At 56.8% G+C, this 23,734-nt stretch overlaps 1 protein-coding gene across 2 annotated transcripts; it reads right to left on the bottom strand.

The window, feature by feature from the left end:
• Positions 1-3,055: 3,055 nt before the first annotated feature.
• On the bottom strand, positions 3,056-22,151 carry NTRK1 (neurotrophic receptor tyrosine kinase 1). Of its 2 annotated transcripts, XM_057551403.1 has the most exons (17): positions 21,940-22,151; positions 18,705-18,779; positions 18,358-18,429; positions 16,640-16,708; positions 15,765-15,910; positions 15,373-15,515; positions 12,913-13,045; positions 10,205-10,531; positions 9,751-9,768; positions 9,527-9,579; positions 9,145-9,247; positions 8,487-8,633; positions 8,033-8,163; positions 7,660-7,832; positions 5,115-5,355; positions 4,598-4,756; positions 3,056-3,329 (listed from the first exon to the last, which is right to left on the bottom strand). In XM_057551403.1, the coding sequence occupies exons 1-17, from the start codon at positions 22,149-22,151 to the stop codon at positions 3,144-3,146; spliced, it is 2,388 nt and encodes a 795-aa protein (XP_057407386.1). In that variant the 3' UTR covers positions 3,056-3,143. The 2 variants fall into 2 exon arrangements, with proteins under 2 accessions (XP_057407386.1, XP_057407390.1); XM_057551407.1 differs by lacking the exon at positions 9,751-9,768.
• Between the last annotated feature and the right edge of the window lie 1,583 nt (positions 22,152-23,734).

Here is a 23,734-nt window from a genome sequence, read left to right as displayed (position 1 = left end):
GTTAGGAATTGGGCAAAACAGGCTTTCTCCAGCTGGTACTTGGAGAGTCCAGGGCCTATGGAGTCTGGAATTTCTCTAGGATCTCTCTTTAGCTTGGTGGTTCAAGGGGACATAGGACAGGACAGGACATTCTCCACCCAGGCTGCCCCAGCACTCTGCCTGCACTGTTCCTGGAAACCTGAACAGATGCTCCGCCCTCCTGTCGGGAATCCAGCCCCCAAGGGAGCAGACAGAAAAGAGGCAGAGGCTGGTTAGGAAGGCTGAGGGGGTCAGCCTTGGAAGGCTTGGACCCCTGGGTTCTGTAGAGAGCCCATCCCCCCTGCTGGGGGCCCCTGGGGAGCCACACTGGCTTCTGCATCACTGATTCCTTCTCTCCAGAGCCCTGTGGAGATGCTGGCAGAAGCTTCCTTAGACAGGGGAGTTCTGGGTTCTTTCCGCAATGTTGGGTGTTCCTGCAGTATCCACCACCTCATCTGAGCCTGTGTCTCCCAACCAAGACAGCTATCTCTGAGAGGGAGGGGTAGTGGGGGAACTACACCAGGTCTGGGGGACTCAGATGTCTGATCCCCACAGCCTCAGGTGGCTGTCCCTGTCCCAGCCCCCCATGGGGTCCTCAGGGCCCCATTCCATTGATTCCCCCTGCAGGCGTTCATCTCAGCTGGTGCTTAGCCCCTGGTGTGTGTGTGGCAGGGGTGGGTGTGGCAGTTAATGGACTTGGCACAGCCAGGAGGTAATTAACAGGGACGGGGCACGTGTCACAGTGGCGTGGTGGGGAGCACCATTAAAGACAATGGGATCCAACAGTTATGAGTCGGGGAGGGGGGAGGTGCCACGTGTGTACACGTTTGCACGTGCACGCCTGGCTGTGCGGGGTAGGCTGGTGTGCCTGTCAATGTGCTCATCTACGTGCCCATCAATGAAGGCAACGGACTGCGGGGGCTCTTAGGCCATGAAGCTGGCAAAGTGGGTGCAAGCTCCCTCCTTACCACCCAGGACAAGGCCCCAGGCCCCGATTGCCTGAAGGAATCAAAGTCATTGGCTTAAGCTCCTGTTCCCAGATCGATGAAAGCTATCCAATTCCCTCTCCCACAGTCTCCCAGCATTTTCCTTTCCCTGTCCTAACCTTGTTCCCAGAACCCCTCACCTCACCTGTCTAGCTTTTCCAGCAATACCTCCAGCTGTGGTTTTAAGAGCCTCTGAGACTCTGATGCTCTTGACCTTGGTAACGCTCCACATGCCCTGGCGGGTCCCTTCTGCCACCTGACCTCCATCCCCTCTGCTTCAGTGATGCTCAGTGTGGGCCAAACCCCAGGCCCCCTACGCCTCTACCCACAGAGTCTCCAAGGCTGGAAGTGTGTACCACTTCCCTCCACGGCCCTGAAGACAGGCTCAAGGGGCCTGAGGAGGTGGGGAGGATGGGAGTGTGTGCGAGATAGAAGGCACCCTCCAAGGAGGCCATGCTATTCTCCAGGACACTCTGATTCAGCTGTTTGTGCCACCTGTGTCTCTTTACGTCACTCATCTGTGCCTCTGTCTCTTCATCTGTGTCCATCCGTCTGTCTCTTTCTCCTTCTCTGTTTGCACCCTCTCGACAGTCTCTCAGCCTGTCTCCACATCTTTAGGTCCTGTCCCTCTCTCTGTCTGCATTGTCTCTCTCTTTGCACTGTCTCTGGGCTCACCTGTTGGATTTGATCCCCTGACCCTGTCTCTCCTAGCACGTTCCAACCTCCTCTCCTCCCAATCACTTTTGCTCAAGCCCTCCCTTCCCGGGGGTGGCGCAGCACCAGCTCCACTCAGCCCAGGGCATGAGAGGAGGGCCTTTGAACTTGGCCCTCAAGGACCAGACCCCCCCATCAATCAGCCTGCAGCCCTGGGTCAGACCTCCATTAGCACTAACCAGCCTGGACAAGAGGCAGACACCATCGGCCTAGGCCTAGGGGTGATAAGACCCAGATTGAATCACCGGGTGGGGAGAGCTGGGCACCCAGGGACATGAGACAGTCACGCCATTAGCCCTGAGGAGCCATGGGGAGCGTGGGTTATTGCAGGAGCTGGGCAGGTGATTGGAAGTGATGGGGCTGAGGGTGGGAGGAAATTGCTCCTCCCTGGCTCCAGGGTAAGGAAGATGGGGGCAGGGCCCAGGTCCTGGGGTGGGGGACCTCACCCAGCCTCGGAGCTGACAGAAGCCTCGGGCCAGTGGTGGCCTCGGGCCAGTGGTGTTCCAAGGGACAGAGGGGAAGGGAGAGCTTACCTCCTCCCTCGGGCAGAATGGAATGGGGAGATGGCTTGGTCCTTAGGAAATAGCCACCTTGCTCAATTTCTGGCCTCCAGGTATGGATCTCAAAGCACTTAGAGCCGAGAAGAGTGACAGAGGGGAAGGAACAAGGGGTCCTACTTCCCTCAACCATTCCTTTATCCTACTCCTTCCCTGTCCCTGCCACATGTACACACACACACACACCCACACGTGCGCATGCACGCGCACGTGCGCTCTCATGCACACATGCGCCCACATACGCAAGCTGTCCCCCCCTTTTCTTTCTCAACCTTTTGTTGCATTGTGTGCTTGCTCTGTTCTGGGCACACCAATACAAGGAACACTCACCCCACCAATGCTTCCATCCTGTCCACCTCCACATCTAACTTCAATCCCTCCTACTTCAGCCTTCCTGAGTGAAATACAGAGATAGGCAATTAGGGTCTGAAGGTCCGGGAAGCTCGACCTGAGGCTGCCTCACCGCCAGGCGGACAAGATGACCATGGGACTGGGAGGCAACCCACCACTACAAGGTGGAGGTGACGGCTGCATGCAGTAGGGGTAGGTGGTTGAGGTTAAGCAGAGGGGGGGAGGATCCCGGAGAGTCATCCCCCTACCTGAGTCCCCATAACCCCCTCCCAGAACAACACCATCCCAAGAATTGGCAAGAGACACAGCCAAGGGATAATAAATATAATTGCTATGGCGGAACCCTGCCTAGAGAAGCAGGGACATCCTCTGCTCCCAGACCCCACCTGTCCCCTCCCGCATGCTGAGGGTGAGTTAGATGCTTTGAGATCACCCTGGGGCTGCTGGGAGCCATGCGGGTTGCTGAGGGCAGGCTGCAGTATTCCGGCTACCCAGCCCCAGCCCCTGGGCCGGCCTCCTAGCCCAGGACATCCAGGTAGACAGGAGGCGCCTGGGCAAGGGCTTGCAGCCGGGTGTGCACATCCTTGATGCTGTGGCGTTGTTGGGGCTCCCGCTGCCAGCAGCCCCGCATAATGGCATAGACCTCCGGTGGGCAGGCACGCGGCCGCTCCAGCTCACGTCCCTGCGTGATGCACTCGATCGCCTGGGGCCACCAGAGGGAGAGAGAAGAGGGCACACTGGGCTGGGGGCAGGAGAGTGAGGCCAGACCCAGCACTGCCTCTGCCTCATTGAAGCTCCCAAGGCAGGTCATACGATATGTCTGGGCCTCGTGGCTACTAATAATCTGAAAGGATGCAGTGAATCCCAAGATTCCTTTCCACTCTGACACTGAGCAGTGGAAGGATTAAAGCTAAAGAGACCCTGGGAGGGTTGGGCTGGGGTAGAATTGTATCCCAGGGCTGGAATCAGACCCTAGGAAGACTTGCCAGATGGGCCAAGGAAGGGGAGAGGCCAAGGCATTTGCCAAATCCATCAGTTTAGTGTTGACGGCTGCATGGAAGAAGGGAAGGGTTCTCCATCTCTCAGCTCCAGAGGGCAAAAAACAGAGCAGGGTTGCAGGCAAAGGCCTTGAAAAGTGGCTGGCTTGCATTTTAAGGTAGACGGCAACCCCACTTTTTTTCTCTTCTGTAGGTACCACTCTGTGGGGACCTAGCTGCTCTTAAAAGAAAACTGCAGCAGGAAAGATCAAAGTTAAACTCCAGGAAGGACTGCAAGAGCAGCTAAGGGATCCAAGGAAGGAGGGATTGTGGCAGGGAGATACTTGAAGGGCCTGGAGTCTCTTCTCCCCTTCTTCCCTCCCTCGCCATTAGAGGACTTGGGTTATGGGCGGCACTAATTCCATTCCTTCTCTCAGTGCTTGAGAAAATTAAAATCTATAACCCTCTCTCCCACGCCACCAGCCTCCAGGGAGCAGACTGCATTAGGAGGAGAAATGGAAACTGACAGCTGTGAGCCAAGGAGCGGGTAGGGGGGAGCTGCTCTGGGAGAGGGAACACCTGTGCCCAGCCAGGAGGGCAAGGGGAGGTGTAGGACCGTCCTTCTTACAGTCTAACCTCCAGCCTTCCTGCTGCAGCATCAGGCCCTCTCGTATCGTGTTCCTCTTTCCATGCCTCTCCCTTTCACCCTGATGATGCCTACTAGGTCTATAAAATGCAGCTAGGGATGGGGGTCTGGGCTCCATTTATAAGTGCTTTGAGGTTCCCCCAGGAGCCAGTTAGAATAGGAGAAGGAAGAATGTGAGAAAAGAACAGGGTTGGGGTGGAGAGAGCAGTGTCAGCGGGATGCTGGATGGGTGCCCGGCCTGCCGGCAGGGGGATGAGGGGCAGAAGGGGACAGAATTTCCTGAAAAAGGGACCCGAAGGGGCGGGGAAAGGGTGGCCGGCAGGGAATGACCCACGGAGCGGGGCTGACCTCTGTGTTGGAGAGCTGGTACCAGGGTTGCTTGCCGTAGGTGAAGATCTCCCAGAGCACCACGCCGAAGCTCCACACGTCGCTCTCGGTGGTGAACTTGCGGTAGAGGATGCTCTCAGGCGGCATCCAGCGGATGGGCAGCATGGTGCGGCCTCCCACCTGCCGGCATGCGGGCGCTGCGTCACCTCCTGCGGGCGCCCACCGCGGACAGCCTCTCCTGACGCAGACCCGCCCCCAGTCCCGTCATTAAAAATAAATAGAAGTGGCTCTCCGGCCCAGGGCTAAAAGGGAAAAACCGATGGGGCCGTTTCCCTCCGCGATAGTGGAGACAGAGCCTCCTCCACTGGGGGCCGAGGGGGTAGGAGGAGGGTTAAAAACCAGAGCCAGAGAGTCTCAGACACCACACCGCCTGAGGAAGAGGAGGGTGTGCCCAGCAAGGGCAGGCACTGGAGGGGGACTCGGCATTAGCGTGTCTACAGTTTGGATGCTGTGGGAGGGGTCGGGGTGAAAGACTTACGCGGTAATAGTCGGTGCTGTAGATATCCCTGCTCATGCCGAAATCGCCGATCTTGACCACTAGTCCCTGACCCACCAGACAGTTGCGCGTGGCCAGGTCCCGATGCACGAAGTGCAGACCCGCCAGGTACACCATCCCTGCGGCGACCTGGCTAGCCACGGCCAGCAGCTGCCCCAGGCCCAGAGGCCCTGGAGCCACGTCCTCCCCGCCAGCCAACAGCTTGGCATCAGGCCCGTGGGACCTTCGAGAAAGAGTGAGGGAGAAGGATAGGCTGGGAGGAGAGAACCCCCAGGAGCCTGAGAGAAGGGAGCCCAGGGAGCTGGGGGTTGGGGGGTGGCGGAAGGGACTCAGGGAATAGAGGAAGGAAAGAACAGGGGAGGCAGCTGTCTGGAGGGACCGGGATGGGGGGCGGCTGGTGTGCCCCACCTCTAGAGCTTCCACTGGTGCCCACACTTTCCACATTAATGCTTTCCTCTCAGGCAGCACCCTTGAACTCCAAGCCCACTGGAGCTGCCCACTGGCCCCTACATCTCTTGCCCGGGTACACCTCCGACTCAGCCCTTGCGAAGGTGCTCAGCATCTTCCCCCAGGCCTGCCCCTGCCTCAGTGAAGGGAACATCCCCCACCCATTCAGGCTGTGAGCCTGAAATGTGGTCGTCCTTGATTCCTGTCTCTCTCACCTTTGCCCTCGGTATCCAGCCTTCCTTCCAAAGGTTTCCAGGAAGCCCTCCTCCTCCCCACAGCCATCCCTCCAGACCAGTCCCTGATCATTCATCTCCATTCCCCGATCATTCATCTCCATTCCCCAAATATTCCTTCTTCTGAAGCTGTCTGACTGATGGTTTTGTCAGTACTGCCCTTTCCTACTGGCCAACGTTCTCCTCAACAATTTATTTCTTCACTTATTCCAGGTAACATCTCCAATGTGCCAAGCACCAGAGCTACAGTGGAGGGTAGGATGCAGATAAACAGGTTACAGCAGTGCAGTGTGGGGGGCACCTGATGGGCACTCAGGGTAGGGATGGAAGAAGTCAGGGAAGGCTTCCTGGAAGAAGAGACATCTAAACTGACACTCAAGCCCTTGGGAAGGGAGGTGGGTAAGCCACTTGAAGGGGTCGGGGACAGGGGTGGGTGAAGGGGCTGGGAAGGAGACCCAGTGTACCAGGCAGAGGTAGAGGCCCAGAGGCGAGGAGAAATAGATGGCCCCTCCTAGGGGAAGTCTTCTAGACTCATCTAGGAGCTTTCATGTTTCCCTCCTTTGGTTTACCCGTGCTCTATCCACTATATAAAGCTGCTTTTCCTCCATCCTGGACCCCAGATGGATCCTGGCTTGCATCCGGTCCCTAGCACAGAGCCCACACTGCATCTAGTGAGTAAGGGGAAGGGCTCCTCTTTGGCCTCCTCTTGACTTGGGTTCCTCTGAGCCAATTCACCTCCACATTTAACCTCAGGTCTGCCCTCACCTCCTTCCCGCTCCACATCCTCCATTGGCTCCTACCCATGCTCAAGATAAGCTCAGACTCTGGAGTCTCTTGCAGCTGAATTTTGCAGCCTGGCTACATGAATGACCTGTCACTCCCAAAGGGATGTTTGGAGACCAAATCACTACCATCAGCTCTACAGGCACACTCATCCAGAACCACAGTCCCACGTTGTCCCTCTTACTGGTAGGGAAACTGAGGCCAGAGAGGAAATCTACTTGGCAAAATAGGCGCAGCTAATAAGTCGCAGTTGATTCCAAACCCTGGCCCTTTCCCTGCCTCACACGGCCCCAACCTCACAGGGGGTCCACCTCATCGGAGTAGGACGCAACGAAGGGAATATGTGACCATCACAGTCAGGGGTTGAGAGCAGGGCTCTGCCTGGGGTCACATCTCCCTGGACCATTTGTTACCTGTGTGCCCTTGAGCAAGTCACTTAACCTCTCTAAGCCTCATCTGAGAAATGGGTACATTTCTTGAAGTTATTAAAATTATCAGTACAAATTAGTTAACATATCAGAGTTGTTCTGTCCAAAGCCAAAGAAACGAATTTTTGGTAACTTTCTTCAAGTATAAATTGCCATATATGCTAGGAGACTATGAAAAATAAATATACATTTACATTATTATACAGACATATATGTATAAGCACATACAGTCATAATTAGAATGAATTATAAAATATATAGCATAGTGCCTGGAGCGTGGAAAGTGCCTGATAAATGTCTGTTATTGCTGTTATCGTAGTTATCAAAACTGCCACCTCCTACAGGCCTGGCTTCTGTGTGCCACACGCACGTGCACACACACAGTCTCTGCAAAGCCCACCCATCCTGAAGATTCAGCTCGTGACTTCTGCTAATGCAACCTCCCTGACATTGCCGCTCTGTCCTCCGCACGGACTCTCCTCACATTCACACACTTGCCTCACATTTGCCTCGCGGACAGGGCCTTCCTACTCCTTCTTGGTGTCCCACCCCCCTCAGTTCAGCAGACAAGCAGGGATGTGCTTGTAGGGAAGGGACGACGGGCCAGGGGCCAGCGCCAGGGCCAGGCCCTCATACCGGAGGAAGCGGTTGAGGTCACCATGCCGCATGTACTCAAAGACCATGAGCAGCGGGCGGCCCTCGGTGCAGACGCCAAAGAAGCGCACGATGTGCTGGTGCTGCAGCATGGTGAGCAGCTCGGCCTCCCGCTGGAAGTCCTGCCGGGCGCTCTCAGACACCTCCTTCAGCGCCTGGAATGGTAGGGGCGGGGACGGGCCTGGGTGGGGGCCCAGCCTTGACCTCCCCACGTCCAAGGTGACCCATCCACCCCCAAGTCGTGAACCATGCCAGACCCCAGCCTCCCACCCACCAGCCTGAGCACCCCACCCTGGAATGATGGTGCTCTGGGAGGGGGGCCCGGGCCAGCAATATCGCATGGCCAAGGTCTTACCTTGACGGCCACTAGCATCTTGTCCTGCTCAGGCAGCAGGTTGTGGCACTCAGCTAGGTAGACCTTCCCAAAGGCGCCCTCGCCCAGCTCCCACTTGAGCACGATATCTCGGCGCTTGATGTGATGAACACCTGCGGGGGGGCTTGCAGGATCAGACAAGAGCCCCAGTCTTGGGAAGGATGGGACAGGGGCAAGGACAGGACTGTCCAGCAGGGCTGTGCTCTGCACAGGGGGTGCCAGGCAAAGGGGAGGATGGACACTGAGCCTTCACACCTTCACCAAGCCCCATGACATGATGTGGACATGGGTGGCAGCGGGGTGGGAGGGAAGGCTTGTTCAGGCCTGGGGTGGGCAAAAGCAATGGCACACAGGGGCTTCTCCACATGCACACACACACGTACAAACACACACACACACACACAGGCTCGCCCGCACCCTTGACCCAGCCCCTCACAGGCATCACTGAAGTACTGTGGGTTCTCAATGATGTGGCCTTGGAGCCCAGAGCTTTTGCCCTCGCTGGGAGACAAGGAGCTGCCACCCAATGTCATGAAATGCAGGGACATGGCCAGTCCATCCTCTGGAGCCAGCACGGTGGGGCCTGGGGAGGAGACACAGTCACATGGCGGGGTCACAGCCCAGGCACACACTCTAGCTCCTGTCAGGTTGCAGCGTGCCAGGCGACCCCACCTCATAGCTTGCACGGGCGGAACAGAAGAGCTAGGAAGCAAGACAGCAGGCAGGAGGAAGGGGAGGCACTATGGCCATTCTCTGTCTGGCTCCTGTCCAACACCAGGCCCTGTGGGCCACCAGAGAACTCCCCCACTGCCCCCACCCCCCGCAGAGCCCAGACCTCCCAGACCCACTTAGTGTTTGACTACAATCCAGCCACCAATTAGCAGATGCTACCTCTGAAACTACCCCGGCTCCAGCACCGACACGCTCATATTCACAAGCCCCATAGCCAGTCCTCGTATACCCCAAACACACACTCTGTAGAACTCCACGTGTGCACAGGCCCCCACAGAGAGGACAGAGTGGGGAAGAGCCAGCAGGAAACAAAGCCAGACGGACAGACTGACAGACAGCCATTCTGCAGCCTCCCAACTCACGGTTGATCCCAAACTTGTTCCTCCGTCCACATTTGTTGAGCACAAGAAACGTCGTAGAAAGGAAGAGGCAGGCAAAAACAGCCAGGCCCACAGCCATGGAGACCTGAGGGTGTGGGGTGGTCAGATTTGGGGGTTGTCTGCACTCTCAGAGCTCCCCCATAGCAAACTGTTTCTCCATCCTGCATAGATGCCCAGAGCCAGGCCCCCAGACCTGCCTCCTCCTCCCCTGGGGCCCCCGAGTCACGGCTGTGAAGGGGGCTGATTAAGCTCAGGCCAGATTCTACTGATCTCTGTGCTCTGACCAGAAATGACATGCAGATGAGCCTCTAGCCCGGCCTCCTGATCCTAAAGTCCTGGACAAGCTTCCACTTCCCATGCTCACCCCAAAAGGTGTTTCATCCTTCTCCACTGGGTCTCCGGATGTGCTGTTGGTGTCTATGGGGACACAGGGCAGGAAGGATAGGCTTTGGCACACACTGTGTCTCCTCTACCGACTCCCCACCCTGGCCCCAGCTGACCCCTCAAAGATCAGGTTAACTGTACCCCCTGCCCCAGCCGCAGCTCCAGGGACCAGACAGAACCTGCCCTCCAGCCTGGGCTACTCACCCACTGGCGAGAAGGAGACTGCAGCAGGAGGGAGGAGAGAAAGCAATCAGATGGGGAAGAGAGCAGTGCGTCCCCTTCCCCCTCTGGGACTCATCCCTTCGTGGGTGGGGGTGGGATGGGGAGGTGGAGCTGCTGGACCTCAAGGGAGAAGATGCACGTGGCCCTTTTCCAGCTGGGCCAGGGATGCCCTGGTGCGTGGCTCTCTCTTCAGCCAGCCCAAGTGAATGGAAGAGCTCAGGGGTTCAGGACTCCTGGGGTTTGGGGGAAGCAGGGGCAAGGAGGACAGCGCAGAGCTGGACACCAGAACCCCAGGCTCCTTTCTGTCCAAGACCAGGCACTCCAACTTCTGAGGTCAGGATCACAGCAGGAAGTGGGCCAGGCATCCCTGGACACCTGGATCTGTACCCAGGTGGAACCCAGGGAGAGGGGGCAGGGTTCAGGGTGGCCCTCACACCGGGGATGGGGTCCTCAGGGTTGAACTCGAAAGGGTTGTCCATGAAGGCGGCCATGACGGAGGCGGCGGCCTGGCCCAAGGAGTTGGTAGCCAGCAGCGTGTAGTTGCCATTGTTGACGTGGGTGGGCTGGTTGAGGCGCAGGCAGCCGTGTCGCACGGTCTCGTTGGCTGCGAGCTCCAGGAACTCGGTGAAGATGAAGCTGGTCTCGTTGAGCACAGAGCCATTGAAGAGCCAGCGCAGAGAGGGCGTGGGCTGCCCGTCCACGGAGAAGGGGATGCACCAGTGGTGCTGCTCCACCGCTGGCTGCAGGTGCACACTGGCGGGGACTGCGGGCCAGAGAGGGGACAGAGAGAGTCCGGAAGCAGCTGCAGACCTGACAAAGCCTAGGTGGGGGTGGGAGTGTACAGCTGGAAATCAGGGGGTAGGCCTAAGACAAACTGGTCAGCAGGCTCTAAGCCATTCATAAGGAGAGACGTTTTGAAGAAAGCTGACAGTAAATCTTAAATAAATCAGGCAGCAGGTATATAAAACTCAAGCTTAAAAAACTTAAGTGGGGCTTCCCTGGTGGCGCAGTGGTTGAGAATCTGCCTGTCAATGCAGGGGACACGGGTTCGAGCCCTGGTCCGGGAAGATCCCACATGCCACGGAGCAACTAAGCCCGTGCGCCACAACTACTGAGCCTGCGCTCTAGAGCCCGCGAGCCACAACTACTGAAGCCCATGTGTGCCTAGAGCCCAAGCTCCGTGTGCCTAGAGCCCATGCTCCGCAACAAGAGAAGCCACCGCAATGAGAAGCCCGCGCACGGCAACGAAGAGTAGCCCCTGCTCACCGCAACTAGAGAAAGCCCGCGTGAAGCAAGAAAGACCCAATGCAGCCAAAAAATAAATAATTCCTTGAAAAAAAAAAAAAAACTTAAGTGGTGGGTTTAAAGAAAATAAGTAACAGTCCTAGAGAAGTAGGGTACCAGCTTATGGAAATTAGACATGGAGTCTTTTGGATGAGGGATCTAGAAAAATTAAGTGTAATCAAGCCTAAGAAGATCGGGAAGGGGGCCTAAACATCAAACAGACAAATATATATATATATATATATATTAAAATATATATATATATATATATATATATATATATATATATATATATATACAGTTTAAAAACTTTTTGAAAAAACATATGGGTTTGAAATAGACCCAACCTGAAAGAAGCAAAAGCCCCTCAATAATAGAAAAAAAATATATATATATATATACATACATACACACACACAATTGATACTGGAATTCCAGCCAGCACTCATGCAATGGAATACTACTCAGCAGTGAACTGAATGAACTAATAGTTACTCCCATTAACGTAGACAAATCTTACAAAATAATGTTGAGGGACTTCCCTGGTGGTCCAGTGGTAAAGAATCTGCCTTACAATGCAGGTGACGCAGGTTCAATCCCTGCTCAGGGAGCTAAGATCCCACATGCCGCGGGGCAACTAAGCCCATGCGCCACAACTACTGAGCTCGCGTACCTCAACAAGAGAGCCCGCGTGCCACAAACTACAGAGTCCAAGCGCTCTGGAGCCTGCGTGCCACAACTAGAGAGAGAAAACCCGCACGCGTCAACGAAAGATCCCTCATGCCTCAACAAAGATCCCGTTAAGATGCCGTAACTAAGACCCGACGCAGCCAAAAATAAATAAAATAAATAATAAATAAATCTTAAAAAAAAAATAATGTTGAGCAGAAGAAACTAGACACAAAATAATACGAGGTATGATTCCATTTATATAATGTACAAGAACAGACAAAACTCAACCATATTGGTAGGGAAGCATACATGTGTAAAATTATTTTTAAAAGCAAGGAAATGATTATCATAAAAGTCAGGATGGGGTGGAGGAGAAGGACGGGGTTCTGAATGGGGAGAGGAAGAGAGTGTCTTCTGAACTGCTGGTAAGAATAATTACTGTTTAAGGTGTATATGTTTTATGTACATATCTATGTATGTTGTTTCACAAGAAGAAAAATTTATATAACATAGAAGATTTTAAATAATTTGTGGCAGACCTAGGAAAATTAGGCAGTAAGCCTAAAGAGGAACTTAGATGGGGAATTTCTTCTTTTAAAACTAGGATGTAGGGACTTCCCTGGTGGCCCAGTGGTTAAGAATCCGCCTTCCAATGCAGAGGTTGCTGGTTCGATCCCTGGTGGGGGAACTAAGATCCCCGCATGCCAAGGGGCAACTAAGCCCGGGCCACAACTAGAGAGAAGCCAGCGCGCTGCAATGAAGAGCCCACCCACTGCAATGAAAGATCCCGCGTGCTGCAACTAAGGCCCAACGCAGCCATAAATTAATTAATTAATTAATTAAAAATTAAAAAAATAAAACTAGGATGTAGGGCAAAAGTTCTAAGGAGGAACGGACATGAGGAAATACAGCAGAGCAGTGAGAACGGGCAGGCAGCTGGTGTTGAGGGCTTCAGGTAGCAAGACTTGGGCAGGGGCCAAAAAGAAATCCATCTCCGTCCCTCTGGCCTTGACGAGCCCCCAGGACTTCCCTCAAAGGATCAGGTTTTCATGGGAATCTGGAAACAGCTGGGAGGGAGCAGCTGTGGACACACACATCCCACCCCTTTCCTGCAGCCCCCCACGCTCACATCCTCTTTTCAGGGAAGAAGGGATGGGAGTGGGCGCAGGGGCAGTCATTGGGACTCACAGGAGACGTTGACCTGGACGGAGATTTCAGCCCGGCCCACGTCATTCTCCGCCCAGCACGTCACGTTCTTCCTATTGAGGTCACTGGTGACATTGGCCAGGGTCAGTCCCAAGGACGGCAGACTCCCAGATTGCTGGGTCATAGAAGAAAGGGGAAAATCAAGAAAAGCTTCAGCTGGCTTGGGATTGGAGGCAGGGCGGCTGGAGCTGATGTCTTTGGGGAGCCCCTCTGGCCCAGATGGAAAAGGGAGGAAGGCTGGGAGGGAGGGGAAGGAAAAAGGTGTGGGAGAGAATATAGCAGAGAATGGCCCTCCTTTAGAGCTTGTTTGCAGATTCTCCTGGATCATTTGTTTAATGATCTGAAAAATCTAGAACACAACCAATAACCTCAAAATAGGCACAAAGTACCCCAAGCCATAAAACCACCATCTAAACAGCTAAATAGATGTCACAAATCCCAAGTACTAAATATGCACAACTAATTGGAAAACCAGCTAGGACCTCACCACCTACTCATTCTTGTTTTACACATAGTTCTAAGAAACTTAGTCTCAGCCCAAGGGAGATCAGAAACAAAGAGATGGTGCTGGTAACAGGGCAGCAGTTAGAAGCAACGGTAGAATCATGATGACTACCTTTGGCAGATGGAAAAAGAGAGTGAAGTTAGAGAGAAGCTAAGTGACTTGGTTCTGAATCATCATCAAAAGACTGAATCAGATTCAGATTCTCTTCCTAAGACACCATGAACATTATATGGCCTTAAGACAATTCTTAATCTTGCTGAACCAAGATTTTCTTATTCTGTAAGCTGAAGAGGTAAACAAAATGATCTTTTGACATCTTAGAAAGCTATTTTCATAAAATGATGAAAATAGATGAAGTAGTGGACAAATCTGATTTATCTGGAAATTTTGTAAATGTGGAATCCTTTGAATAAATACCACGAAAGGTGAAGTTTCTCTGGGCTTCCATTGGAATATGTGAGTTCAAAGATTCCAGAAGAGCTCTGCAGCCTCCTATGCAAGGGCTGGGTTCCAGCCACCCCAAGGGGAAGCCCTGCCCTAAGCTTCTCTCGGCTGTCCCATCTCCTCCAAGTCACCCTGGGGTATGGCGTCCCATGAACTCTTCCCTTTGAGCTGCTCTGCCACCCTTCACACTCCTGAGGGGGACCAGCCTCCCCTCCCCTCCCCTCCATTTAACCCAGTTAGGGTATGGCTTTTCTATAGGAAGTCTCCAGAAAACAGAAGTGGTAGCAAACATGTAAAGCTCCCAAAGAGAAAAGCAAAAACCTGCAACTTCCCAAAACAGATAGCTTATCAAAAGTCTCTCCACAGATGGTCATGCCCAGCCTCTTGTTTCTGCCTTGTCCCCTTTTCCATTACTCACTCTCAGTGGCTTTGATCTCTGGGAGAGGAGGAACCACTCAGTGGCTTGTGGTCCCTCCACCATGTCTGGACCCCCTGCTCAGGGGTCCAGTGGTTCCTCCTTCAATATTGTTCCAGGGGCCACCCGCAATTCTGGGGTTGACTCCCCTCCCAAAGCGAGGGCCTCCAAACTGAACACCACACCCCTGCTTTCACTGACCCAGCTCCTTCCAGGGACTGGACCCTCTGTGTCCACCCGTGAGGGGCCAGCTTTCTGGGTGGGCACAGCCCAACGTCGGCCCCTGCTGACCTTGTCCGTGATGCCTCCTGAGTCAACTACAGCTACTCTCAGCTGCCCGTCGCCAGCCTGAGGACAAAGGGCAAGACCTGGGAAGATGCCCAAAGACCGATCTGGATAAGAGAGATAGAGGCCAGAGAGTGCCCAGAGGCAGGCAGGACATCAGAAGGCCATCATGTCTACCTCCTCAGCTGACAGATAAGAAAACCAAAGTGCAGGCAGATTGAGGGATTTTTCCAAAAGTCACTCCAAGAATTAATTAGTGAGAGAGCTGGAACCAGACCTGTGCCTCCTTTATTAATATGCTCATCACACACTCAAGAGGATGTTGCTTCCAGAGTCTCCAGAAAATGACCGAAAGGCCCCCAAGAACTGGCCTGGGTGCAGGACCACAAATATTGCGCCCCGTCCCTGGTTCTCAGTTTCCTTATCTAGAAATGAGGTGGATGGGAGAGTTGGTCTGTTGGGTTCCCCTGTTCAGCTCCAATATGTGAGGGCTCTGTGACCCTCTCTCTTGTGGCCAGCACCTTGATCCCAGAGTGGGGACCTAAGTTGTGGCGGATCGGTGGAGCCTGGGGTCCTTGCTGGGCCAGGGCCTGGCCTGAGGGCATGTGCCTGCCTGCGGCTGCCCAGCAGCACAAGGCCTAGTCCCAGGGGTCTAAACCTTCTCTGTCCATCCCTCACCCTTTATGTGCTTCTTATTTGTTGTCTCTCTTTCCCTGTCTTTGTCTCCTGTGCTCGGTGCAGGCCTCGAATCAGGAGGGGGGCATGGGGGCACGGGCAGTGGAGGGCTTCTCACCATCACCGTGGCTGACTCCTCCAGCTCCGTGAGGATCCAGCCGGCCTGCTCCAGGCCCTGCCCCTCCACCTGGCACTGCAGCAACACGTCGTCCCCCACGTCCACGGAGGCATTGGGCATCTGGACCTTCAGCGTGGGCACACCTGGTGGCCCAGGATGCCCGAGGGGCGTTAGAGCTGGGAGTGGCCTCCGAGCCCCGCTCAAGGGCGGTGCTCCTTCTCCCACCCTCCTCAGAGCCCCTGCTCCTGCCCCCCAACCTTCAGTTTCCCCCAGCTCTTGCCAATGTCCGTTTCCCAGCCCCTCTTCAGGGCTCACCCCCTGAGACCTGCCCAATGCCCTCTCCCCAAGCATGGTGCTCTTTCCCAGCCCCTCACACCACCTCCAGCACGTACCGCAGCTGGTGTTGGACATGAGGGCAAGGGGCCCCTGCCCGGGACACTGCAGCTTCTGTTCCCGCACTCCGCCCAGCCCCTCCTCCTCCCAGCGCTGCAGCCAGAGCAGGGCACAGGTACAGTGCAGGGGGTTCCCCGACAGGACTCTGGTGGGTGTGGGGGACACCAAGAGAGTCAGGGGAAGGGCAGATGTGAAGGAAGTACTACAGCAAGAGGGAGTGCAGTTAGACAGCAGGGTGGACTGTCTAGAGGTGAAGGAGTGGGGAGACGGGAGAAGTTCCTCTCATGGACCCCCCTCACAAGACACTGCTGAAAGAAATAGAATGCCGAAAGTCAAAGACAGCCAGCTGTGGGCTACGTGGAACTCCCTCACCTGGGCTCCCCAGGGTGACAAGCCAGGTGAGGGCTCCAAGTAGGGTGACAAGGAGAGAAGGGCACAGCCTTCCGGGGTGACCCAGAGGCCTGAGGCGCCCACCAAACATACATGGACCACTGCCGTCCCACCCATCCCATGAGCACCGTGGGCGGATGTGCCCGTGTGCACAGGCCCCGAGAACCACGCCAGCACCCCGCCTCCCAAGCACACGCGCAATCAGTTGTCCAGGCCAGCTCTCCACCCCCCACCCCAAGTGTGCCCAGGGCAATCACCACCTCAATGGCTGGGCCTGCAGCTTCTGCTTCGATGGGGGGTTCACAAGCATGCATATGGACAGCCAAACACGCGGTCCCCAGAGAGAACACCCCACCCCCCCAAAGTTCCACGCAGACACAGCGACACATACCTTCACACAGAGGTTCAAGTGCCCGAGGGCACACACACACACACACACACACACACACTTGCTGCTCTTGCCCCTGGAAGTCCTCACACTCACAGTTCCTGTAGGGAGAGGCCCTGGACGGTTTTCCAGGAGAGAGACTCCAGAGCATTGAAGGACAGATCCCTGCGGGAGTTGAGACAGAGCAGACAGACCCTGTGAGCGAGCGACCTCGCTCTGACCCAGTGTGAGGGAGGGGAGGAGCCAGGAGGAAGCTGACATCTGGCTCCCCGACCCCAGCCCTGGCAACTAGAACTAGCTGGGCGAGTCACTGGAGAGGGGGGACTGGTTAGGCTCTCTGAGTCCCGCTCTTCTCCCTGGGACAACAAGGGTTAACCCCACTTAAACCCCTCCCCAGACCCCAGGGAGGCGGGGTGGTCCGAGGGAACAGCCGCTCCCCCTCCCGGAGCCTTGGCCCCAGCTGGCAAAGTGCTGAGGCCCCAGCTGGGGGCAGGGGTTCCATCTGTGCTGCCTGCCCACAGAGCCCAGGACCGGGCCCGAGGAGGAGGAGGAGGAGGAGGAGGAGGAGGAGGAGGAGGAGGAGGAGGAGGAGGAAGAGGAGGAGGGGGGGGGCACGGGGCCTCCACAATCCTTTGCCCCCTGCTGGATGCCGTGAGAGGATCTCAGAGTCCTTCCTCAGCTCCCCTCCCCACTCCTCCTTCCTTCCCCTCCTCAGGGACTAAGGAAAGTTGGCTGCAAGGGACCCCAGGCCCCCAGCCCCCTAGCTGTAGAGATGGAGAAGGGGAGTTGGGTGAGGGCCAGCTCCAGTACTCTGCGCCCTGCACCAGGCTGCCACTCCTGGGACCCTCTGCCTCTGAGGGGCCTGCCCTGACCCCTCCCCTTGCCTAGCTGTCTTTCAGTTTGTGGAGGCTGAGATGGAGAGTAGCCTCCACACGGGGATCACAAAGGCTACCCACTTTAGCGCCAGGCAGAGCTGAGTGTGCCTCTGTCCTGCCACTTACAGCTGCGTGACCTCAGCCCAGACGCTGAACACGTCTGATTCTCAGAATTCTCATCTATAACATGGAGATGACACTACCTTTCTCACCAGGTTGATTGCGAAGATTCGCTGACCTAAGTATCGTGAGGTGTCACTGAGTACGCATTTTTAACTGAAGCCCTAGTACACAGTCAGTGAGGTAACATCACCGCATTTTGTCTGTCGTTGTTGCTAAATCACGGACACAGAGAGTTTAGAGTACCCAGCACAACTCTGAATGACAGGTTCCCACCACACTTCCCATCTCTCCACCTGCCAGTGGTGAGAAGGAGGAGCTGAACTCCTACCCTCAGAGGGGCTGCCAGGGACTCCAAGGGTCTCTCCTGCCCACCCCTGCCCCTCCCCCTCCTCTACGGAAGGGGTGGCTGTGACTCCCAAGGGAGTACACCGAGTGGCTCCCAGGGGCCAGGGAGCAGGTGGGAGATAGAGTCCCGGCCAGAACCCGGAGCCCTGCTCCCCGTCCTTGCTCCCTTTGGACTGGTGTGTATCTGAGCCCTGGGAAGAAAACTGAGGCAGGCACCTATGAGAAATGCCCCTGTAGCATGAAGCATGGAAGTGAGACAGCAAGAAGGACCTTCCAGCTGGCAGGGGTGGGAGCTGAGGGCACCGCCATCCCTGAAGTGGATGGGAAGAAGGCCCCAGGAGAATGGGTGGAACGACTTCCCTGACCAGGCTGGGGCCTTCCTCAGAACAGTTCCCAGGGGAGGGCCAAGCCCATTAGCCGCCCAAGCCTAGGTGTCTTCTCACCCCCCTCTGCCCAGCCCTGGCCACTCACAGGCGACGGAGACGAGGAGTGAAATGGAAGGCATCTGGCGCCACGAAACGGAGACCACTCTTCACGATGGTGCTGGGGAGGGTGCAGCAGGATCAGCACCGAGGCTCGTAGCTCCCCTGGGTCACACTCTCTGCCCATGCCAGCCCTCCAGTCCCCAGTGCCGAGCCCTGGACCCCTCCCTGCCCTCCTCAAAGCTTTCTCAGCCACCCTGGACCCCTGAGACCACTGGGCTCACTGACCAGCCAGCCCCTCCATCCTCAGCCTCTCAGGTCCTCCCACGCCCCTCCCGGGCCCCTTGAGCCCTCCCTGACCCTCTGGTCCCCCAGGCCCTATGTGGAGCCCCTCACAGGTTTCTCAGCTCCCCCAGGCCCCTCAGGTCACTGAGCTTCAGCTGCCACAGATGCTGCTGGTTCTCGATGTAGCTGTGGGGAGAGGGGTTGGGAGTCACAGGGGCGCAGGCCCACGCTCGAGTTCCCACGCCCACCCACCTCCCTCCTTCCCAATCACATGCGCGTGTGCACACATGCATCCAGTCACACAAAAACCTGTTTACACGCGTACACATGCACAGGCATGCCCACACACATGCATCCTCATAGGCATGGAGACCCACCACCTCACACAGCCATATCGTCCCATGCATGCATCCTCACACCATCACACATGCACACTCTCACACACTCAAGCATGCACACACACAGATGTGTAAACATATGCACAGAGACACATCTCCTCACACACGCCTACACATGCATGCATGAACCCACAGGTGTGCCCGTGTGCATGCTCACGCTATCCCACGGGGAAAAACATAGCTGCATAACATTCATGCGCACACACACATGCACACACACGTGAGAATGTGTGGGCATACTCACATTCATAAACACACACAAGTCCATTTGCAGCTTGGCGTTCTGCTTTTAAACACAGAGCCCCTCCTGCACACGCTCAGCAATAGGGGGTCACGCTGAAACGCTTGCTTCCACAAAGCGCCTACGCTCATCCCTGCCACTGCCCCACCCAGAACAAAGGAAGCCCTGTGGCCATGTAAATATGCGCTCCCAAACACACCACTCAGGGGCCACCGTCTGGGCTCACCCATACTGCTGTGCACACGCACACGCACAGACACACACACACACCCCACCCTCTCCCCCTCAAAGCTGGTCCCTCCCCACACTCAAGAAGCAACCCCTCCATCGCCCCCCCCCATCTTTCAGCAAAGCGAGTGACAGGCATAGAGGCTGTCAGTCAGGGACCCCTTGAGCCCCTCCCTGCCCCAGGAGGGTCCCAGGGAGGAGGAGAGGGGCAATGAGAGGAGGGAGTCAGAGTTGGGGACGGTGGAGAGGCACCAAGTGGCTGTGTTTCACAGTGAGAGGGCAATGGGAAGGCTGAGGGTGGGGAGCAGGGTGCAGAAAAACAAAGAGGTAGCGAAACAGGGACACCTAGGAGGAAGAACTGACAGGAGGAGACTGGCAGAGACACAGAGACAGAGACAGGCAAGGAGAGAGACAGATAAGAAAAGGGAGACAGAGGGACAGGTAGATAAGCACAGAGAGCCAGAGAAAGCAAGATGGGGAGAAGAGAAAGAAAGAAGTAAAAGCAGGCATGCAGGGCTGTGGGATTTCTGACGTCCCAGGCCCTGTCCAGCTTCTGGATCTGGCACGCCAGGGAGTTCCTGAGAAGTCAGCTGCCCTGCAGCGGCACGTCAGGCCCGCCCCCAACACACACAGGGGCCCCTGACTCACTGCCTGTTCTCAGAAATCTCCCCCTCTACCCTGTACTTTCCTCAATTGTGGGAACCAGGACCAGCCTGAATGACCCCTCCCCGCCAGCCCTTCCCAGACTTGGCCCCTGCAGGACAGCCAGGCATCAGGTCCTCAGTCCCCTGAGGTCTAGGGAGTAAAACTCCAGTGACTCTGAGAGTGTAGGTCTCTGTCCTGCCAACCCCCCCACCAGCCCCTGCCCAAAGGACCTAGAGCTATAGGGACCCCGGGAGGGGGTGAGAAGTAGTGTGGCTGGGGGTGTGCAAACTGTCAGGCATGGTGCTCAAAGCTGCCTCATTCGTTTGGATTCATAATCAATCTGTCTATTCGAGTCCATTATCTCCTCGTTAGCTCTGCGGGTGAGGGAGGAGGAGGGGACCTTGCAGGCGGCGGCAGGGGTTAGACTGCCGCCCCACCCAGAGTGACAGCTCAGCTCACGACCCTGCATGCCTCCCACCCCCCCAGCCCCAACCTGTCCACACTTCCCACCACCCCCTCCCCCAGCTGGACCTACTAGGGGCTCGGAAGGGAATCAGGAAAAGAGAGCGCTGATGGGGAACATTCAGGAGCCTGGGCCCTGCTTTGAAGGCCCAGAGTGATGAATGGACGGGATTGGGGGTGGCAGTCTGGACCTCAGGCCCCCTCCCATCATGCAGAAACCTAGGTCCAGACCAAGACAAGGCCATCTTGCCTCCTCATCTCCCTAGGGCCATTAGGGAGAGAGATCAAGTACCTTCCTGTTAATTACCACAAGATACCCACGAAACTCAGTGCCAATTATTGCAGGCTGCTCAAGTCACTTCCAGACATCGATGGCCCCTGCCTCAGATACCTTCCAGCCTGTCATACATGAGGTCAGGGCTCCTTGCCCATTCGCTAACCCCAGGCCACAGGAGGAGAATATTCTAGCAGTTCCTTTCTTCTTCTAGAAGTCTTGCTGGCCACGCCAGCCACATAGAATACTCAAGTATTTTCCAGCCGCCACCATGCGATGCTTGAGTACCTCTAGGCCAGTAAGTACAGAATACTCCCTTAGGTTTCACCCGCTGCTAAAAAGTACTTGAGTATTTTGTAACCAGTTACTGCAGGATGTCAGAGTACTGCAAATGCTGGAGATTCCTCTTCGTTTCCGGTCCCGAAGGGAGGAGAGTCTCTCAGCAAGGCCCCTGACTCCCTGCCCAAAGTAGGGAGACAAGGGTGGTGAGGGAGATGGGGTGGGGAGAGGGAAGCCAGGTGGGGCTCTCATTTCCCACATCCAAATCAAGAGGCGGTGTGGACAAGAGATGGTGGAAGTGGGAAGAAGAGAGCTCAACCACCAAGCTATGGCTCCTCAGCGCCTCCCACCTATTCCAGTTGAATTCCCAATTCCAGAGAGAATTGGTGTTGCCTGGTCATGACAAGGAAGGGGGAGGGGGCTGATTTCTCCCTGGAAAAGGGAGATGGTGAGGATGCCAAACTGGGGGGGGGGGGGGGTGGGTGTCTCTGCAGATAACCGCCCCCTGCATAGGGCAGAGGGTGGACTCCTGGCTGAGCTCCAGAAAGCGGTTTCTAGAAGGCTGGGCTCTCTCAGATCTGGTCCACAGAGAGCCCCCTTTCCTCTCCTCGAAGCGAGCACCGCAGCTGCCCTGAGCCCAACTTCCAGGCAGTAACTGCGGAGGCTGCCAGGGCAGCGGAGGCACAGCCGCGGGCTGCACGGTATCAGCCTCCCGCCGCGCCAGCCCCTCCTGATACAGCAAGCAAGCGGCGAGCCCGTGCCCACGGGGCACTGCTATGCCCGCCTTTCCCCGCGCCCCCTCGCCCGCCAGACACTCACAGCTCCGTCAGGTTCTCGGCGCCTGGCAGGTGGCGGAGGCTATCCAGGGCCCCAGGCCGGGTGCAGCGCAGCCCCGAAGGGCCGTGGGGGCAGCAGACATCGGGGCAGGGTGCAGCGCCCGCAGATGCCAGCATCAGCCAGGCCAGCAGGCTGCCCGGCCCCGTAGCCCGGCGGTGCCCGCCGAGTTGCCCGCGCCGTCCGCCTCGCAGCATCGCGGCGGCGCCCGCCTCGCCCCGGCCGGGCAGCCGTCTGTGTGCTTCCAGCAGCGGCTGCCTGGCCTCCCGCGACATGTGCGCTGGGCAGTGTTAAAGACCCAGCCGCCAGGAAAGGGCGGAGCCAGCGGCCCCCGCCCGGCCTCGCTCCGCCCCCTCTGACTCCAACCCCTCCCCCTCCTCTTCTAAGTCCCCAACTTTGCCCCCACCCTGGCAGCCTACTCCCCCAAGATCCCCCCAGCTCCAGGAGGCGCGGAAGGGCATCCGCAGAACTCCTCGGAGGTGTCTGCTGGGAGTAGGGGAACTGGGAAGTTGATACATTATTTCTCCCAGCCTACAGAAGCTGCATTTAGGGGGGAGGGGAGATGACTGAGCTTCGGGAAAGCTTGCCGTCCAGGTCATCCTAGCCAGCCCCCGGCCTCACATCTCACTCCGCACGGGGCGCGTGCCTGAGGGAGTGTGCATGTCACTTGGGATAAATTAGGTGAAACACTCTCTAAAGCCTAGAAAGAAATGGGAAGGGATCCCCAAAAGACCAAACGCAGAACCTGGGGAAGGAAAACAGAAGACAGAAAGGGAAGGTGTCGCCCCCAAACAGCCGGAGAATGGAGACCCGGGACCCGAGACGCCGATTTCCAGGAGAGGCCACAGGGTGGCGCTGGAAGCCCGCGCGCAAAGGTGTGAGCTCCGCCGAGGTTGGGTGGCTGGGGGCGCCGTCGGCAGCCCCCACTGCGCGGCGCCTGGCGACCCAGCGTCAGCCACTGACCCGGGCCAGCCGGCACTGGCCCCCAGGCTGGGTAGGGCCAAGCTGGGCTGGGCTGGCATCGATCGCTGTTCTGACAAGAGCATCGATTTCTGCGCGGAGAAATTAATAGCTCTCTTAGCTCCTCGGACGCGGGAGCCGCCCGCGGGCGGAGCTGGGGACCCGTCGGTCCAAGGAGGCCGCGCACCCGGAAAGCCCCGGGTCCCCAGCAGCAGTCACAGGGCAGGTCCCAGCCCCTTCACCCCGCGGGCCTCAAGCCGGGGAAAGGGGAAGGAAGAGGGGCTCTGGAGGAGGGACTTTTGAAGAAGGGTAGGGCAGACAAGGGCCCAAGGAACCCGCAAAGGAAGCCCTCCGAGAGGAGAGTTTTCTCCACCAGGGCCCCAGCAAAGACTGTCCCCCAATTTCCCGAGACAGAGACAGACCGACCGACCAAGTAGCCTGAATTCAGGAAGGTGACGAGACAGAAGCGGGGCCCCACGGGGTCATTGCCCTCTCCACGAGGATTTTGGTTGGAACCAAGGGACTTAACTAGGACAGCGCCTTGCGCCCGAAAGCGGAAGTGACAGGCTCCTAAGGAGGTTGCCAGGGGCTCAAAGAGGCGAAGGACTTGACTATTCGGGAGACAGGTCGCATTCCCGCCGGGTTTCAAGCTCACCGGGTCGCTGCTGCCAGCAGTTACCCCGCAGGTGTCAAGGCAGCAGGTGGCCGAACTTAGAACCACCCTTCCCCGAGGGGCCCGGTCGCTCGCCGCCGCTCCGGCCGGCAGTGCAGCCCCAATTGGGAGAAGTCCGCAGGGGCGAGGGAGGGAGGACCCACCTCA

This window comes from Balaenoptera acutorostrata, chromosome 1 (genome assembly GCF_949987535.1).
Source record: "Balaenoptera acutorostrata chromosome 1, mBalAcu1.1, whole genome shotgun sequence".
Lineage (NCBI taxonomy): Eukaryota > Metazoa > Chordata > Mammalia > Artiodactyla > Balaenopteridae > Balaenoptera > Balaenoptera acutorostrata.
The sequence above is the reverse complement of the archived record's forward strand: the minus strand, read 5'-3'. Positions and strand labels throughout refer to the sequence as shown.

Excerpts from the sequence above, each read along its gene's own strand:
- NTRK1 (XM_057551403.1), bottom strand. The coding sequence starts at position 22,151 with ATGCTGCGAGGCGGACGGCGCGGGCAACTCGGCGGGCACCGCCGGGCT. Across the intron at positions 10,532-12,912 it reads CGTCCAGGTCAACGTCTCCT|TCCCCGCCAGTGTGCACCTG; the intron begins GTGAGTCCCAAT and ends TCTGGCCCGCAG. Across the intron at positions 3,330-4,597 it reads ACCAGCTCTCCAACACAGAG|GCGATCGAGTGCATCACGCA; the intron begins GTCAGCCCCGCT and ends TGGTGGCCCCAG.